At 43.0% G+C, this 16,187-nt stretch overlaps 1 protein-coding gene across 1 annotated transcript in view; it reads right to left on the bottom strand.

Annotated features, from left to right (window-relative positions):
* Positions 1-8,432: 8,432 nt before the first annotated feature.
* dipk2ab (divergent protein kinase domain 2Ab) overlaps positions 8,433-16,187 on the bottom strand; it is a 28,156-nt gene continuing 20,401 nt past the window's right edge. The window contains exons 3-4 of the mRNA XM_086021345.1: positions 14,419-14,722; positions 8,433-11,088 (exon numbers count right to left, since the gene is read on the bottom strand). Coding sequence (XP_085877471.1) covers positions 10,748-11,088; positions 14,419-14,722 — 645 coding nt within the window. The 3' untranslated portion in view covers positions 8,433-10,747. The remainder of the gene's footprint in view (positions 11,089-14,418; positions 14,723-16,187) is intronic.

Below are 16,187 nucleotides of genomic sequence, written 5' to 3'. Positions count from 1 at the left end.
CATAACATGAGGAAGCACTGTATAAGGATGATGATTCACGGTAATCGAACTTAACTTAGAGTGATAATTACTTCCTCTGCAACGTCATACAGTGGCAACAAGCAAAAAACAGAATGCAAAATGCTGGTTGTCTTATCAATGGAAAAAAAAACATTACGGAAAATTTCACCAATGACATGTTTTCCATTAAGTACATTTTCTGTGATTTCAAATGTAGTAAAAATGCACAAACCTTGAGGTGTTTTTCATACAAACATTTACTGTAAGTATGACTTTACTACTGCATTAGCAGAGGTCAGTGCAAGACTACAGAAGTGCTTCCCAGCCAGGCGTACATGTTCCACGAAGCGTATGTGAGCACACTGCAGGTGGGTATGTGAAAACCTGCAATCATTTATTTCCAAAAGCAATAACTTGCGGCACAGCCGCGGCAAAATCACAACAGCCGCGTGTCAGCTCAAGTGTCTCGTTAAAGCTCAGATGGCTGATGAAAAGAAAGTTAAACTGCTAAAGTGGGTCTGAATATTATTCTTAAGTGTTTTGTTCCTGGGATTTCAAGTTTAAATGTCTGTTTAAAGAGGACTTGTTCAAAGAAGCTCCATTTTATTTTTGTGTGTGTTAATGTTGTGAGATACATCGTAAAGGCAGACTTGTTTTTTTACCTTTGTTTTGATTTCTTTAAAAAAAATGTATATTACGTATTAACTTCAAGACAAGATATTTATTTTTATGTTTCATTTGAGGTAGTAAATAAATAAATAAATAAAATAAAACCTAAGAATTAAATATTCGAATTAAGGAAAAATAAAAATGAAACGAAATAAAATGATTTTCGTTTAATAACAAAAACGAAATTTGGTATACACGTTGATCATGCGTGAACCCACAAAAAAGTTTCAAGAACCCATGCCTGAAAATATTCTGGAGGTCTGCCATTTTGTTTTGAAGCAGCCAATTTAAGGTTATATCTGTGCATTCAAAAATCCACTACTACTACTAGAGATTTTGCTCGACTGCTACCAGATTTTAACTGCCTAAACTAGATAGATGGGTGACACTAAATATATGTGGTCTGGATTTAAAATGTATTAGTTTGGATCCATTTTTCAAAAATGATTTTTTTTTTCCAAATAAAATACGTTTTTCCAGTATGTACAAATAAATAGCCTCGGCATGTAAACACTCCATTCCTCATCCTGTTTTGATCAGGAGTTGAATGAAATTTCTTGGCCTTAGTGAGTAAAAAAAAAAAAAAACATACAAGAATGTAAAAAGCAAGGTCACCACTTCAATATGCATGGTGGGTGTCAGGGCTTGCTGCAAGCATTGCTCGTGAAAGTTGAATCTAGAGTGTCCTTTCGTTCGAATTGTCATGTAGGAGCAATTCGTTGCACAAAGGCTTTCACAATCCAGAAGTGTTTAAAAGCGACAAGCAATGTCAGACATAATCTGCGTCCTCGACCTCACAGGCAAGCTCAGAGCAGGTTCGGACCATGCGGGTTGAACGTTTCCGTGCTGTTGCTTTTAGTCAGACATCACCCGACAGAGAGTGGACAGTCGTCTGAGCAAATGTTGCACGTTGGCCCGCTCGATGTATCGCAAAGTGACGGATGCTTCCAGACAGAGGCCGGCTGCTGCTGTTGCCTTGAGGGGAAGAATGCGGGACCGCAGCAAGAGGGCTTTAGCGGTGTTTTCAATCGGGCACGAAGGCAAAGGAAATTAGCCTAGATACAGTTAACTCACATTTGGTGCAGGGGATACATTCCAGACACACACGCAATATAGAGAGACTACATACAAAACAACAAGGATTGACTCACAGTATGCTTCTGCATTTGTGGCTTTTCTGTAACACCTCTTTCAAAGCTGCCATACTATCAGATGATATGACGACATCTTGCACAAGGTCGTGCATAGCAACCATTATGGGTGTAACAGAAACTGAATCGGAAAATCAGTTTTCATTTAAAAGATGTGAGTGCATCAAATGAAACAGAATAGAATCGTTCCAGTTTAAAACACATGGAGATACGTATCGAATGTTTTTTTATTGGATGCACAGCCCTAATACGATGTACAAATAGATTGCTAGAGAGAGAGAATCCCTTTGAAGGAAATGCCACATTTACCATATTGACAAGTGCATTCATACTGTAAAATGAGAACAAGAAACTAATTGCATCATACCCACTCAAACTGAGCCATAGCATATTGAATCCAATCGGAATCCCACTGAATTGAAACGAATCGTTCCCCTTTAAAATTAATCGCATTGAACCCCATGTATCAAATCGACTTTTCTTGGAGAGACGCACATCCTAAGGGCCATCCATCATGGAGAGCTCAGTTTGAACCACAAGACCAAAACTCAATAAAAAAAAACAACATAAGAATAAATTTGATTTTAATATTTAATTGGTCGTGTTTATGTGACCCAAAGGTTGGGTCGCAAGCAACAGTAATGATGAATTAGCTGGTTAGCTGCCAAAATCAGCCCGTACCATATTATATGAAGGACAAATGTGTTTGTAGCGTCGTGCATTAGCCTACGTCCGACATGGAATTGAGACTAAAATTAAAAGGCATGTGTTGTTAAAAAACTGAATAAAATGTGCTTGCACTAGACGGCCACCGAAAAAAATTGTAATTGCCTAGAAATGCCACAGCATGGCGACAAAGCATTTTTCCTACTAGACAAAGCAATGGTGTGACCAAATGAAGCTCCTTCCCTCACTTCAACAGCCAAAATTTAAACGAAAAGAATCTCAGATTCGCCAACATCACCGTATGTCCGTTTTGCAAATGAACTTCATTTTACCCTAGTGTGACAGCTAAAAATATACAACGAACACTCGTGCTGACATCCTGATGACAATATGGGAGGAGGGGGGGGGTACTTTTTACAATCAGCGCAAATGTCATCATCTCCAACATGATGACTCCTCATTGCATCTCGCTTGAGTCACAATGGGCCATATGGAGAGAAATGCATTATGGAAAAAAGATATAAAATCCTTCAGGAGATTAAGCATCCCCTCCTGCTACTTGATCTCGGCATTGCTGGATAATAGTTTGTTTTCAGCGGGGGTGGATAATTGATTCTTCTGGATTCGTAATATTTAAAATCACAGCCCAGGCCAGGGTGTCGGCTAATGTACCTGGCGACAAGGGGAAGGCGAGCGGTGATGATGATGTCGTGGGGGAGGTGAGGCGATGATGAGCTTCCAATCGTCAGACCAAGCGAGTTCTGTCTGCGGCGGATGATAATGTGCCTTGTAAACGGCTGCACGTCCCGGGATAATGACAAGACAAGGCGTGCTGGGCTCCTGCCGGATGGCGCCGATGACCTGTACTCTGTTAAGAGCTGGGATATGGGAGCCGCAGCACGGCTCCATTAGCTGGGCGTCATGGAGGAAAACACAAGGGCAAAAGGGGGGAGGGAAAACAACTCAAAAACACCAGGGGAAGTTTCAAAGTGTTCTTTGTCAGTTAGCGACGAGCGGTGACTAATGGCTAACAAGTGAGCAGTGGTGGGACCTGAATACCAAATACTTTGCGACTGCACTGAAGTCAATTTTTCAGATATCTGTGCTTCACTTTATCTTCTAACGCTTTAATTTTATTCCATATATTTTAAAAACAGATTTGTACTCATTACGCCTTATTTTGTCATATGGGCTAGTTAGCAAGTGAGCTATTCTCTTTAAAAAAATAATAATAATGTAACTGACAGCAGACTATTTTGCAGTTATGTGCTCCCTCTTAAGTGCTCCAGTTAGGAGGCAAGTGGCCGCATTTTGAACCAACTGAAGACATTTAAGCGAGGCCTGGCTGACTCCAAATTACTGTAATGCACTGCCGTAATTCGGCCGAGATGGGATGAAGGCATTGATTGTGGTTTCTAAGTGGTGCTGTGTAAGAAAAGGCTTCACCTTTGCCTGCTGCCTGAGGTGAAAAAGCTGAACTTAACAACCACGCCAATTTGCCGATGCAATTCAAAATCACTGTCCAATTTAAAGTCCGCCAAGAGACCCAAGTCAACAGGGGAGGGATTTACAGGAGCTACATATGTAAAAAATGAGAAATGTGGAAACAGGAGGTCATCAGGTAAAATACAGTGTCTGCATTGATTTGGTAATGTTGTACCTGAAAATGTGCAATATAATCAAAATGTGAGAAAATTCTGAATGTTTCACTCACAGACAAAAATTCAGAAATGGGAAGATAAAATATTCACTCGGTTGTTTAATTTCACACTTCACAGGTGGGCAGGCACTCCAGAAACTATTTGTAGACAAGCAATTAAAAAATCAATTTTACATAACATGTCATGTTTAAAATTCTGCTCTATTTGTGGGTTAAAACAGACAGGTTGAGTTACAAGTAGAGAGAGAAAAAAAAAACTAAAGCTTGACCTATTCGTCAGAGCTTCAAGTTAGCTTCAACCTGTTGCTCTCCGCTGGCACAGCTTGTAATAATTTCCCAGACACATCCTGTGGACACAGAAGCAGCAGAGGCCGTCTCTCCTCATAGGAGATGGCCTTGAAAATGGCAATCTCTTTCAGAAAAAAAAAATAAAAAAAATCACGCAGCAAGCGGACGACTTCCATAGCCCCTTGAATAGCCGACGCCCACGGCTAATTAGTGGCTGAATAGACACTCGAATCATTCTGAACTGCTTTTTCCTCAATAAGGTCAAAGTGAAAATTGAAGATTCCAGAAACACTTGGAATGATTTAATCACATCAAGGCCGGTGTAGTATTCGGTCCAAAGGTTTGTCAACCATTAGACACCAAACAATCCATTTAATTCTTTCAAATACAGTACTGTACTGTACGTAACAGTTCCATCTATCAATAGATTTTCAATAGTTTGTGTCCTCATTATGTTATCGGTTGAGCTGGAGCCCAGCTGACTTTTGGCTAGAGGAATGGGGCGCACCGCGGTCGCCAGCCAATCACAGGGCACGTACAGACAAACAACCATTTCACATTAACATTCACACCTACAGGCGATTGAGAGTCTTTAATGAACTTAATCAAAAGATTAAGAGTCATAATCAAGAGTCACAATTAAGAGTCTTAATCAAGAGTTGAGCACAACACACACGGACAAAATACCCCCCTGTTAATGAAAGATAAAGTAGTAATAAACATTTTATGTATAATGAAAATCAAACATTGCTTTTGAATTGTAGTTCAACGGAACAATTTTTAAAAAATCATGAAACAAGCCCTACTAAAATGATGGTACCCCGAGAAAAGATTGAAAATAATTTAACCAAATGGACATGTCCAGCCACGATGTGTCCTCTCATTAGCATCACGGGGACACAAAGTCCCTGTGCCGTTTGGTAGCATGGTGTGTGTGTGTGTGTGTGTGTGTGTGTGCACCACACTAAACACGGAACAAAGTAAGCGAAGCAGCGTTGTCTCAGGAGATTAGAAAGAAAATTATAGACAAGCGGGCTCTAAGACCATCTCCAAGAATGTACCAACAATTTATATAATTGTCCTGTAAATGCAAAAAGACTTTCTCTAGCTTCCCGGTACTCCCGTCCTTACTTGGGTTTTCCCCAAATCTTCCTGTTTTTACATCTCAAACCTGGTTTACTTTACACCCCCACAAAGCTTCTTGCCAAAGCCTACTTGAGCGGCGCTTTCCAAACTTCGGAGCCTTGGTGTTTTTGTGTCGAGACTGGTGTGCGCAACAGCTTATCTAAATGAGGCATAGTGGACGCGTGACATAATCACGTTGAAGGGATGCAAGCTGTGTGCCAGGAACATTGCTCCTAGCAACTCCTGCATCTTGCATTAGTGATGATTTAGCAGGAAGGCTCCTCGGGGCCCCGGATTGCTTCTCCTGAGCCACGGCCAAGTCCGGAAAAACCCGACCCACTAAAAAAAACAACAGGCCAGGGTGCGCACAAATACACAAACAAGCGCTTCACAGGCTGTTGTTCATAACCTTCCACTCACACAGAGCCCACCTCTTCAGTTCCCAAAAAATAAATATAGGTCATTCCGGGACTAAAAATGGCTCTGTGGGCCTGAGGCTTGCCAGAGCATGAAATAGACTTTACAGCACGTCCACCAAGAAACTTAGCTTTTTGTTGTTGCCCATTTTTCATCCCGCCGCGTCGCTGTAATCTAACATATGGCACCCGCATCCACCCCCACTACCACTCACACAATCCCGCCTTCCTTTTAGCTTCCGACCTGAATAAGATATCAGCAGTTTTTGCCAGGTTGGGGAATATGACAGGCGAAACGCGCACATCCAGATAATACGGTTGCAGAACACTCCGACAATGATATCCACCTCTGCCTTTCACACTTGTCCCGCGCAGATAAGCACAAACCCAGGGGTGGATTTCAAATATACGGCCTGGAAGAGTGCGCCGATTCGGCATACCGGTAATTATTCCTAGCATGCTTGTGCAAACCCCGCTATAGGAATTTTGACGGTCGCATAATCACCACGTCATGTATTGAGTTGGTTTGGCATCCAATCAAAAATGTATCAGAAAACCTTGTCATTTATGTAAATAAAAAGTCATCCAAAACCAAGTTGTACAAAAACTAGGCATATTAAGCTAAAAAATAATATTTGAACATCATTATCTTATGTTGGAATGTGTGTTAGTGTTTATTTTTAAAAAAATAAAATAAATTAAAAAAAAAAAAAAAAGCAAATTTTTGCTTATTTTAAAAGAGTTTATGTCTCCTGATTACATCGGTTGGACCCTAATGAGAACTTGGCATTTCATTCCAGGCCAAATGATGCCACGGCTGAGGGGAACGATTATATACATTATCACCATATCAATATTTTTTCCCACCCCTAGTGCTAATATATACTAAACTAAGAGCAAACCTGCAGCTAAAAGCGTCTCAATGGGGACAATTTAGCAGCTCTGTTTGCTTTCCACACACTCAGCAAACTTTGTCTCAAATTACTTTTTTTTTTTGCCTTTCCAAGCATTCTCGCTTCCCGATTCTTAATGTTTAAAACTACCGTGGCCGCGTCTGAAAATGGCCTCGTGTTTATTTAAACCTCAAGGGCAGCGGCGGGGTTGCGCGTCTGTGGTGTTTTCCTACATGCAGCCAGCCGACCCTGGAGCCATTCATCAGGCCAGTCTGAGCATTCGAGAGACTTTAGGGGATGTAGCGGAGGGTTGGTGGGAACTGCGCTCACCACACAGGGCGTGACGTCATGCACAGCCCGCAAACCAAAAGGGTGTGTCCAATAGAGGAAATTACAGGAAGGGAAGGGGAAAAAAAATGTCATTTTCTTTCTGCGTTTGAGAAATGCATTGAAACAGCAAAGACCACACGCGACACAACGGCCGATACGGTTGATGTTCAAACGTCAGGTTTTTGTGGGGGGGGGGAATAAACAACTGAGAATGTGCTTGAACAAGTGTCCACACCCTCCTATAACTGGGGATGTTTCTGTGTTCATATTTAAGGTCTTTTAAGTGCAGCACACACCTGCCATCACTTAAACTGCCACTGATCAACCCCAAATGAAGTTCAGATGTTCTAGCAGGCTTTTCCTAACCTTTTTTTTTTTTTTTAATTCCGCCACCTTGGAGGGAATCCAAATAGATTTGGTAAAGCTCTTGTGGTCTGAAGAAACCAAGGTTTGGTGGCAGCATCATGTTTCCGTTGGAACTGGGGCTTTAGATAAAGGTGCAAGGAATTACAAGCAATTCTAAATACGAGCCGGCGTTAGTGCCCAATCGTCAGGCCCGGAAAGCAAAAAGTCAACGGGAAAAGCCTACTAGAACATCTTAACTTGATTTGGGCTTAATAGGATGCATTTTAAAAGGTTGCAGGTCTGTGTGTACTCAAATTAACACTAGTCTCAATGCTTCTGTCTTTTTGGGGGCGGAGTTTTAGATTTCTGTTCAAATATTTTTTGAGAAAGTTTGTGCAACTACATTAGTGCAGCTGTATTTTTTATTATTTTTTCAACTTTATCTAAAATATTTTTTCAATTGAGATGAACATGTTATATGTTACATTAATGGTGAAAAAACAGTTCACCCCAGTTCATCTTGGTCTCATTTTTGAGCACCACAAAAAAAGTGGCTTTTTTTTTTTTTTTTTTTTTAAACAGGGGTGTGTAATGCCAAGTTTCTACAACCACTATATACTCATTCACAGGATTTCTGAGTCGCTATTAAAACACTCCGCACAGTCTGGCTTAAAGAGTTTGAGCATAGACAACAAGCGGATCTCAGCCAAAAGGAGCCCAAAGATGTGAAAGATCAAAACAGGAGGAGGAGGAGGAGGAAGGAAACCGGCCAACATTGGACTCGGTGGATCCAATTTTAGTGTGAAGTACGGCCAAAATGCTCCTACTGGAATGTGGAAATAATAAAATAACTCTCAAGACAGAATCAAGAAGAGCGCAAACACAAGTGTATATTTCTATATATAGATATATAGATATATATATCTTCTTTTATTTCAATAATTAAACCCACTAAAAGTTGTAAGTACAACTTTTGAATGAAAGGCACAGGAACAATCAGACAAGGCTGATATAATACTCCAAAGGAAATGGACAGTACAAAAGTGGACAGTTAGTCACGCACGTACAAACTCCTCGAGTGGGGCGGGGACATCACTTCTCCGGCACAAAGGGAAACCGATCGGACACAACAAAGAGGCATGTTCAAAAAGCCAGGAGCCAAATATTCATACGTTTTTTTTTTCCCCTTTTGTATTGCTTTTCCAAAACTGTCACGGGTGACGTCGTCTCAAGTTGACCGCTCTACGCGACACTCTGCTGGGCCCGTCTGACTCACAACATCGAGAGGGATGAGAAACGAGAAGTACCGGGCGGCAATGTGTACAAAGTCTTCTTCCCGAGAGCTTTTTGCTGACAGTGAAGGGCGACGTGTCCAAGGGTGTAAGGGAAGAAACTTAGTGCCTCCGCAAATAGTGGCGATGATTTACGTGGACAGGTCGGGAGGTGTCTACGGGCTAGTGAAAGTAGAGAAACAAAATTGGAAAAAGACTATTGTGGAAAAATGCAGCAGACATAGCAAGAACTGATTAAAATCTCTGCAAATGTATCACTTACGGATACGGTTTATGCTGCTGCTTTTGTCATCAATAACAATGCGTTTTGTTCCTTTCCAGAGTGAGGCATCTATTAGCAAATTATTGTACCTCACCTGTCATAATTTTTTTTTATTTTTTTTAATTGAACTGCGGTGGGGAAATGTGGAGAAAAGACAAGACGGATGCACACAACATTGTGGAGCACCTATGTCCAAGTGTACTGGAAAGCTAGTTGCCACCAAAGACACACTTAAGACCGTTTACGTTCCTTGGTTTGATTAGAAACAGAGCTCAAATGTACTCTGAGGTTCAATCCCCTGGAGAGTGAATTGAGAGATTTGTTTCTAAATGCATAACACATATTTTTCTCTCCGTTGGTTTTAATTATATTTGTTTTAACTGTAGGTTTTATTTTTATTCACTTATTCTTGTTTTGAAGCGTCTTTGAGTGTTGTGAAAAGCGCTATATAAAAATAAAATGTATTATTATTATTATTACACATTTTTTAAAAATGATTGCCGAAAATGTGTGCAAAGAGTGACAACTCCAAAGTAGGGCCGGACAATTATGGAATTTTTTTGTTATCATGATTACTTGAGATTGAAACCACGATTAATAAAACGATTATTCATTCATTTCAAAACTTTGCATTGATTCAACTACTAAAACTATGGACGGAGGAATTAACGGCCACTATTTGCGGAAATAGTCAAATAAAAATGATCAACGGACAAGCGTTTATGAGTTTTAGATGGCGCAGTGAAGGAACAAGTTTAAGGAGACATCACTTTGCGCTGTTTTCTATTTTACCTTCAGCCTCTTTGGTACATCGGCTTTATCGTCACAAGACTGTGCAGTTATCTCCTTTCTTTTCCTATGTGGGTATCTGTTATTCTCACTGATTCCTATTAACAAAAGGTGGTCGGGGGAGAAAAAGATGATTGCCACAACAATGATTGACCCTGAAAACGATGCGACTGATTGGAGCGGCAGACTATTCAGACTCATCCAAGCTGTCATAGCGGCTGCCTCCTCAGTTCCACCTGACAACAGGAGATTCACGCTACCTCTGCATTCCCTGCAGCATGCTACTGAGGGGGAAAAAAAAATAAATCAAGATCAGTGGTGCAGCAAAAATGTAAATGCGCCCATCCATTTAAATCTAGCCATGAAAGAAAAGGGGGGATAAAAAAGGATAGACCCCGCGGGCAAACTTTCATAGGTGTTCGATTCAATGTTGTCATGAAACGCGATGATGAAATGAGGCGGCAAGACGAGGGATGCGTGTGTTGGCGCGGTGATGGTGGGAGGGTTGGGGTCAGTGCCGCTTGGTCGCACATGTTGCCTGTGAGCAAAGTGTCGCTCAGAGCCCGCCCCCTTCCTTTTAAGATGACGCAACCATCCGAGAATGTTGCTCCTGATTCCTATCCTGCCCTCTGCATGCTGGTTCCCAGCACAATCTCGTTAGTGGCCGACTCCTCTTTTCGGGCAGCAGCAAAGTCAGTCAGTCAATAAAACGGAAGGGTCATCCTAACGCAGGAATTCGGGACGCCGTCCTTCTCCTGTGCAAAGGGGAGCTAATGACATCAAGGATCTCGAGAGTTTGGCGCTTTTCAGAGGCTCGGGATCCAGTCTTTCCGAGCGTCGGGCTGACGCCAACTCCGTCCATTACCTGGCGGGCGAGGAGGCGGCCGACAGCCGCGTGAGGTACTCCCGCAGTTCCTTGGCTGCCTGGAAGCGGCCGTAGCGCTTCTTGGGCTTGGTGCACTCATCCAGCAGGGCCTCGAGCTGGCCGTCTTTGGCGATGTGGGCAGGCGGATCGTGGAGGAGGCCCCCGGTGGTGCCCCGCCACGTGGCGTAGCGAGACAGCAGGTTCTGGCACACGGCGTAGTAGTTGTGGTCCACGGTGACCCGGGAGCACAGGGAGTCCTTGGAGAACGACAGACAGGCCTCCCGGTCGCACTCCTCAAAACGGCTCTCGTACCACACGTCGTAGTTCTCCGGTTTGTCTGCGGGGGAGGAAAAAGACATGTTGCTATGACAACACAATGCCAATTTATTTCCACCAAGAAGCAGGTTATTTGGTCTCCTGCCAACAATCTTTCATACCAATGTGATTATTCATATCTGCAAGGAAATGTGTCCATCATCTAAACTGTGTTTGAATTTACAATAAATCTAAACCTGTTTGGAATTAATTTATCATGCGTAACAGTGTAACAAGCTGTTATGTGATGCCAAGCCAAGTTTAGTCTGCATCTGATCCAGGCTGCATATTTTGCGGCTATGTAACATGATCAGATGCTTACCTAACTGCCTAATCTTATCCAGGTTGAATACAATTTGGACACGTCCAGAAGCCGCTATGTCAACCCGACTTCATCCCGACGCGATGCGAGATTTGCTTGCAATCCGGCTCTAACGTGGACAATCCCATTTTAATATTTTCAGAAACGTCTCTCCCAAATCTCAAGTTTACAGCAGGACAAGTTTGTAATGAGGAGTGCAAGAGGAGTCTGAAGGCGAAATGCAATGTCAAACCAATCCATATTTCATCCAGTTTTGGTGCAGTATTTAAATGTAACCTGCTCAGAAAATGCATCACAGTCATATTTGTTCAGGACAATTTGTAATTTGTTGATTACATAGCATTACATGCACTCTCAGTGGACTGCCATATACAAACGCAATTAACTGTTCAACTTGCAAGCATCTATAAAAATGCTGATAGGGCCAAGGTGCAAGCTTTCCCCGACTCCAAAGGGACAAACCGGGAACTATATTTCATCCCACACGGGCAAATAACTCAACTAAACTTTTCATTTGGCACGTATGTGCAATTCTCGAGATCTATCAGGCAAATAAAAATTCTCTCTGAGGCTTATTTCCTAGAAAATAAGCCGGAATGAAGTGGACGGGATCGGGCAGAATTTGGTTGTTTGGCGGAGGACCCACCAGAGGATGCAAAACCTTACTCGGGGCTTCGGTGTTAATGCACTTCTCCTCTGGGTCATCACAGCAACTCAATCAAACCATCAAGTGCTGTTCTGCAAGGAAATGAGTCCACGTGTGCAACCCCCCTCCCCCAAAATAGGAGGGGCGCATCAACATCAATCAGTGAGGCTGATTAAGATGGATCTCCTTGCATGCGAGTGTGACACACGCGCAGATAAAAATGTGCGCTCAAGCACTGAGATGAGGTGACAGCAATTAATGTTTCCGCAGTGCTCCTCGCCGCTGACTGACAGACGGCGTCAAGAAAACGTACCGTTCGTCTTGGCCACACTAACACACAGAAAAAGCCGAAGGACAGACTGTAAAAAAGAAGACGAATAGGTTCTTCTCAAGGATGAAGCTGAGCTAAGCAAAGAAGAAAAAAAAAAAAGGTCTGGGGGAGCGCGGGTGGGGATCTCATAACAGAACGCAAAAGAAGCTCATCACTTTCTTTTGTTCGGCTTACATTGCGAGCTCAGTGTGACGAAACGTACAGTTCCAAAGGCAGAGGAAATATTTCGCCATCGAAATGGACGAGAGAACATGAGATGTGTGCATGGTAGGTCACATCGTCTCTGTTATTTCCTGGGGACACTCTCATGAAAAAGTACATAATCATTGTACCTCCACGAGTATGTCTTGTCACTGGGGTGCTAACTTCAAAAAGGTACTCTTAGGGCACCCTTGACATTTACAGCAGGGGGAACATTTGTACCTTAAATGGTCCTGGGAAAAGGTACAAAATACTACCTTCCAGTTACTGTGGGCGATATCAAAGAGAAGTCAACCCAAACATATTTTTTTTTCCAGAATATGTTCTATGCAGGCCCAGTAGTTGAAACACAGCATTGTGATTAATATTGTGTTTGTGGAATATGAGTTAAGCAGCAAAATGCACCCACTTTTAGCTATCTCAGAGGGCGGCCATTTGGTTACTTTCTGTCGACTGAAAATGACATCACGGATGCTCAGGGCTCAGATGTCGACCAATCACTGCTCAGCTTCAGAAAACAGGTGAGATGCGATTGTTCGTTACCTGAGCCCTGAGCAACTGCGATGTCATTTTCAGTCGACAGAAATGACAAAATGGCCGAATCTTATCTTAATGAGTCTGAAAGAAGGACTCAACGGAGGCTACTGTTGGATCTGATTATTCACGGCTACTAAAACCAGGACTGTTTGCTTGCGGGTTGCTTAGCGGGTACATCCTACCATGGCCTGGCCTGCCCTGCCCGGTGACTTTGTAATACCGATTACTGCCGCGTTCCTTGCACTTCCTCCATGCTGAGCCGCGACACACCGCGCGCACAAACCGATCCGGGTGAACCGACAATGGAGGCCCCATAAACATTCCTGACGCGCTGGCCTGGGTAAGCAGCTTGAGTTGTCAAGCTCTCAGTATCTGCCAGACAGAGAGTGTCAACAGGCAGGATTGCGTTTTCAGGCGAGTAAAAGACACAGTGTGACAACATAGGGAACTTTCATCTATCGGCTATAAAAAAAAAAAGTAACAAATACGCTAACAGTGGGGTCGATGGCACTTTAACGTGATTTGAATTGATCATTAGGACCAATTCATCACATGGATCCCTTTTTATCTGTAAAAGTTTGTATAATACAAGTGCACACGCTCTCTCTAACACATACACAAACCCGGACAACACTTCATATAAGTCACGGGGAGCGCTGGTGGAGCCTTAGCATTTCGCGACACAACAGTCCATCACTTTAATAGGATTTCTGGAGAAAGGGACAAATCAAAAAGAAGTGACTGGGTGGTCCTCCTTTTCTGTGAAGCAGCCCCGGGAAGGAGGACCATGGGGTAGGATCTGTCACGCGGAACGTGTGATGTATAGCTCCGTTCTTGTTATGAGGTTTATTTCAAGAAGGTGGGGGCAGGGCGGTGGGACTGGGGGGAGGAAGACAGCTCGTTATCGGGACCATCTTTGCTTTGATGGGGATGAGCATGTTGAGGGCGGAAGAACCACATGCTGGATGAGGATATTCTTAGAAGAGGAGGTTTGGACGGTGCAACAGCCAGTCAGTGGAGACTTCCTGGAACAACTTCGGACGCCAAACGTACACTTAATAGGTCGTATATAGTGCGGTGTTTTACATGGCAGGCAAGCTTTGCAAGCGTGTGCTTGACTGATTAGCGTTTTGGAGAGGGATTTTCTTTTTTTTAAAGCCCAGAAGCACAGTTGATTACTATTAGTTATAGTTAACATGTACCGACGGCTTCATCACATTAGCATAAATTGTTAACGCGTCGATACAGCAAGCATGTTCACGGCAAGAAACTGAATGAATAGACGGCCAGAAGGTGTTCGGGTAACGAGACTCACTCTGCTTGATCAGTCGCTTGTCGGCCACGAGGACGTTCTCAGCGTCGACGACGATGACCTTTCCGTCGCGGGGGCCGACTGCAAAGTTGTCGAAGCTGACGTCGAGCAGGTAGAGGGCGAACTCAAAGTCGTTGTTGGTCAGCTGCTCGGCGATGTCCATAAGCTGTCGCGCCAGGTCCGCGCGCTTCTCCCAGGGCGCGTTGTAGTAGCTCCACAGCTCTTCGCCCACATAATTGACGGCCACCACGCGCCCGCACGCCCCAAGGTACTTGGCGAAAGGCCAGCCTTCGTCTGATGGAAAGCTCTAGGGACGACAAACAGAGTAGCGAACAAACTTCAGTTGAAAGGCAGATTATTTAAGTAGAAAGAAGCAAGCTGTGCAGGGAGACCTGGCAAACAGTGAAGCCAAGTTGCCCGACATGCTAACTTTCTCATTGTCGTAAAACACTTGCTTAACTTGCAATATAAACTGGTTCTCGTCTTACAATTAGAGAAAGGGAATTATCCCAGACATCAAACACAAAGTTGCAGTGCAGCCTTGGGTAACATTTGATACGGCGGTGTAAGCACAAGATTTGAAAATCTGCCAAAAGGAGTGCATGAAACAGAGCCAGCGCTGGCTACAGCGGATTAAATCTAATAGAAAAAGAGCCAGCTTGCGTTGAAGCCCTAAAGCAACGAGCTGATATCCGCTGCCTGCGATTCCAGAAAACTGATAGGTTATTTGCGGCAGCTGAAGGTTTAGCTCGTCATTGTGTGCTGAATTGAACCGCTGCGTGATGTTGCTTAACTGCGTTCATGCAACTTGGGCAGGCTAACAAGACGTCACAGTCTCTTGCAGGGTGAGCGTGCTAAATAATTACAGGCAAATACTGCCAGAAGGGTGAGGCGCTCCCTACAATTTCATTGCGATTCAACCGAACTGACTGAAAAAGTACTGGCAAGTATGCATCATATGCTAAAGCACAAAATCCAGTCCGTGGAAAAGTTACAGCAAAGAATCCATCGCTATGAACAAGTACGGCTGTTTTCTTACTACATGTTTGGCAGGGCCTCCAGGCTGCACTTAAATGGTGGCACTTTGCCCCTGAAATTCTACTTTCGCATGTGTGACCAATACATGCATTTAACTCATTCACTGCCAAAAACGTTTTTATGTCTTTTCACAGTCCAGCCATTCAATCCTAGGAACTTATATTTTCTTCAATTTTTTTTTAGTTAATTCTTGAATATTTTTTTTGTTGCTAGATTTCTGCACCGCATCTGCATAAAGCATCAGTAATATAGTGAAAATAAATGGAAACGTGAATATTTACTTCACAAGTCAATTTGTAATTCATGTGCACCCTTAAAATGTCATCTTAGGGGCCACTGTGCTCCTGGTAAAATAAAGTTAGTCTAGAGCCCTGATCTATGGTTATCACAACAAAGAACTTGTTTATGCAGATTTATTGAGAAGGAAATGTTATGAATAGCTGTTTTGTAGGAACTACTCTCCATTAGCTGCGACATATGCTGTGCCAAAAACACTGCCTTGACATTAAAACACTATTATAATTTCAAAGCAGTTGAGGGTTTAAGTGAGGCTCTAGTTTTCATGAAATAAAAAAAACAGACTGCACCAACATGTTGTGTGTCTACAAATTTCAGTGCATTAAATGGTCCTTTTGCATTCAAGTACAACATTGTCTAGGTGTATCATGTACCGGATGGGAGGCTTAACAACCGGCCGCAACTTCCTATGTAACAAATACCACAAAGGCTGCTGT

This window comes from Filicampus tigris, chromosome 21, assembly GCF_054856515.1.
Source record: "Filicampus tigris isolate MCC_2025a chromosome 21, RoL_Ftig_1.0, whole genome shotgun sequence".
In the NCBI taxonomy this organism is placed as follows: domain Eukaryota; kingdom Metazoa; phylum Chordata; class Actinopteri; order Syngnathiformes; family Syngnathidae; genus Filicampus; species Filicampus tigris.
This window is presented reverse-complemented; position numbering and strand designations above follow the sequence as displayed.